The 3,081-nt window shown below is 47.7% G+C and overlaps 1 protein-coding gene across 1 annotated transcript; it reads left to right on the top strand.

The window, feature by feature from the left end:
- The first annotated feature begins 864 nt into the window (after positions 1-864).
- LOC133911744 (uncharacterized) lies at positions 865-2,531 on the top strand. Its single transcript, XM_062354130.1, has 2 exons — positions 865-1,446; positions 1,521-2,531. The coding sequence occupies exons 1-2, from the start codon at positions 884-886 to the stop codon at positions 1,666-1,668; spliced, it is 711 nt and encodes a 236-aa protein (XP_062210114.1). The 5' UTR covers positions 865-883; the 3' UTR covers positions 1,669-2,531.
- Positions 2,532-3,081: the final 550 nt, after the last annotated feature.

Here is a 3,081-nt window from a genome sequence, read left to right as displayed (position 1 = left end):
CCGTGCAGGGGAGGTGCTGCCGAAATTTTGTATTAACAGTTTTATATTTCTTTTTTGGCAGAGAAGAGCCAGTCGGAGCGGCGCCGGAGTACCTCGGCGACCCCGATCGCCTTCCTTGGCGCTGCGAGACTGCCTGCACCACGTCGCCTGACTCCACCGCCCCCTAGGTATAACCCCTCTTTCCGTATCATGTTGTAGATCACGTAACCCAGTTAGGCGTCTCCCGTTCGAAAGAGATACGGTTAGAAATATGCAGAAGGGTGGCAAGTATTCATCGTTCGACAAACATCGGCAATTCCTCCCTCTTGACCATGCATTCAGACGAGACATCAAGAACTTTACGAAAGGTGTCGTAGTGACAGACCCTGCACCACCGATAATGACTGGTGCCACGGTTCGTGAACAGATAGATGGTCTCGTGGTCAATCCAGAAGGTGGTTTTGTGGGATATGGTGAGCAACATATGTGGACTCATAAGTCGGGCTTGACTCGGCTCCCCTATTTTGATGACCTTCTCCTTCCACACAACATTGATGTAATGCACACTGAAAAGAATGTTGCCGAGGCACTTTGGGCAACAATCATGGACATTCCTGACAAGTCAAAGGACAACGTTAAGGCTAGAGTGGATCTGGCAACGATATGCGATAGACCAAACCAACATATGAAGCCTCCTAGTCGCGGCAAGACATGGAGAAGGCCTAAGGCCGATTTTGTCTTGAGCAAGCCTCAAAGGAGGGAAGTACTAGAATGGATCCAGACGTTAATGTTCCCTGATGGGTATGCAGCTAATCTGAGGAGGGGAGTGAACTTATCTACTATGCGAGTCTTAGGGATGAAGAGTCATGACTACCATATATGGATTGAGCGGCTTCTTCCGGCGATGGTTCGGGGCTATGTCCCTGAGCATGTCTGGCTAGTGCTAGCAGAGTTGAGCTATTTCTTTCGCCAGCTTTGTGCCAAGGAGTTATCTCGGACCGTGATTGCTGACTTGGAAAAAATGGCACCTGTGTTGCTCTGTAAGTTGGAGAAGATCTTTCCACCCGGCTTCTTCAATCCGATGCAGCATTTGATTTTGCACCTCCCGTACGAGGCACGAATGGGGGGGCCCGTGCAGGGCCGTTGGTGCTATCCAATCGAGAGATGTCTAAAGGTTCTTCGAAAGAAATGTAGAAATAAATGCAAAATCGAGGCTTCCATTGCAGAGGCATACATTCTGGAGGAGGTGGCGAACTTCACAACAACATACTATGGTGACAACCTCCCTAGCGTGCATAATCCACCCCCTCGTTACAATGCTGGCGAAAATGAATCGAACCTCAGCCTTTTCCGAGGGCAACTCGGAAGCGCAAGTGCATCAACCCCCAAGACCTTGAATCATGAAGAGTGGCGCCATATCATGCTATACGTGTTGACCAACCTTGACGAAGTGGCGCCGTACATGCAGTAAGTTCTCAACGAACTTGTTAAATACGCCGTCACTATTCTGCATCTAACCCCCTTGTTTCTCGTTGGTACAGGGAATTTCTTCATGAATTCTGGCGTAAATCAAGGGATCCTACCCCGCAGCAGGTAGATACCCTTCTTAGACAGGGTGCGGGTAATGGAATGCCCGATTTCATTTCTTGGTTCAAACGGAAGGTACCGTCCAATTTAGCTCGTACTTAGTTTGACATTCCTAGTTACTCGTACGTGCGAATAATATAACAATGTATCCTGCTTGAGCTTGTAGGGCCAGAGGGATGCGTCTATGTGTGCCGAGTTGAGACAGGTTGCTGATGGCTTTGCCTATAGGGTCAGGTCATTTTCTAGTTATGACGTGAATGGATATCGCTTTCGCACAACAAGCTACGAGCAGAGTCGGCCCAATCGAAGAACCACAAGTTCCGGAGTTTTTACGCGCGGCGTTGATGAGGTCGAGTATTATGGAAGAATTGAAGAAATATACGAACTCAAGTTTCATGGTTCCGAACCTTTTAATCCCGTCATATTAAAATGCCATTGGTTTGATCCTGAAGTAACGAGACGGACATATTGTAATCTTGGCTTAGTCGAAATTCGACAGGATTCCGTCTTACCAGGAGACGATGTCTATATTGTGGCCCAACAGGCCACGCAAGTTTATTATCTCCCCTATGCGTGTCAAACCAGAAGGCATCTTAAGGGTTGGGATATTGTGCACAGGGTATCGCCACACGGTAAAGTGCCTGTCCCAAACGATGAAGATTACAACTTAGACCCAAACACATATGACGGAGAGTTCTTTCAAGAAGAGGGACTAGAAGGGAGGTTTGAGATAGACTTAACCGAAGCGATCGGAATGGAAGTAGACAATGAAACGGTTATTGAAGAGGACGTTGGAGATGAGGTGCAAAATGTGAAGGACTTACAAATGCTTGAGCGATTACATTTGGACAATGACAATGGCAACATTGCTCATTCGGATAGTGTTGATTATTTCGACATGATTGATAGTGATGATGAGACTTATGATCCAGCTAATCCCGATCATGAAGAATATTTCTAATACATGTAATACTATGTTATTTTGTAATTACGTTTTGTTTATTTTACATCTCTTTCTAAGGACTTCTTGTTTATATGTGCTTATTGGTTTACTCTTCTTAATTGCAGGTGATTGAACAAAGATGGTGGGCGGTGGGATGAGGAAGCTAACGTCCTTGTACCGAAGGACAATGACCGCTGCATCGGGGGAGAGTAGGAGGACGAGCAGCCGCAGGAAGGAGACGTCGCCTGCCGCCCCGTCGCGTGAGGAGGAGGAGGAGCAGGTGCCCCAGGAGGAGTCCGAGGAGGCACAGGAGGAGGACGAGGAGGCGCAGGAGGACGACGAGGAGGAGGCGACAGCAGGGGGTTCCGCTTCCTCTAGTTCGTCGAGCGTCTACTTGCGAGGTCCCGCAAGCCTCCCTCAGCGACCGATACCTCGTGAGAGACGCCCGCTGATTCGACCCGAGGGGGAAAAGTAAGTAACTTTAGATGTTATCACTACTTTATATGATATGTTGAAAATCAAAATAGAAATTAATAATTTTTCTTAATCACTTGGGCAGGAACTGGACGATT

This window comes from Phragmites australis, chromosome 3, assembly GCF_958298935.1.
Source record: "Phragmites australis chromosome 3, lpPhrAust1.1, whole genome shotgun sequence".
NCBI lineage: Eukaryota > Viridiplantae > Streptophyta > Magnoliopsida > Poales > Poaceae > Phragmites > Phragmites australis.
Note: the sequence above shows the minus strand (reverse complement) of the source record. Positions and strands in the feature narration are given on the sequence as shown.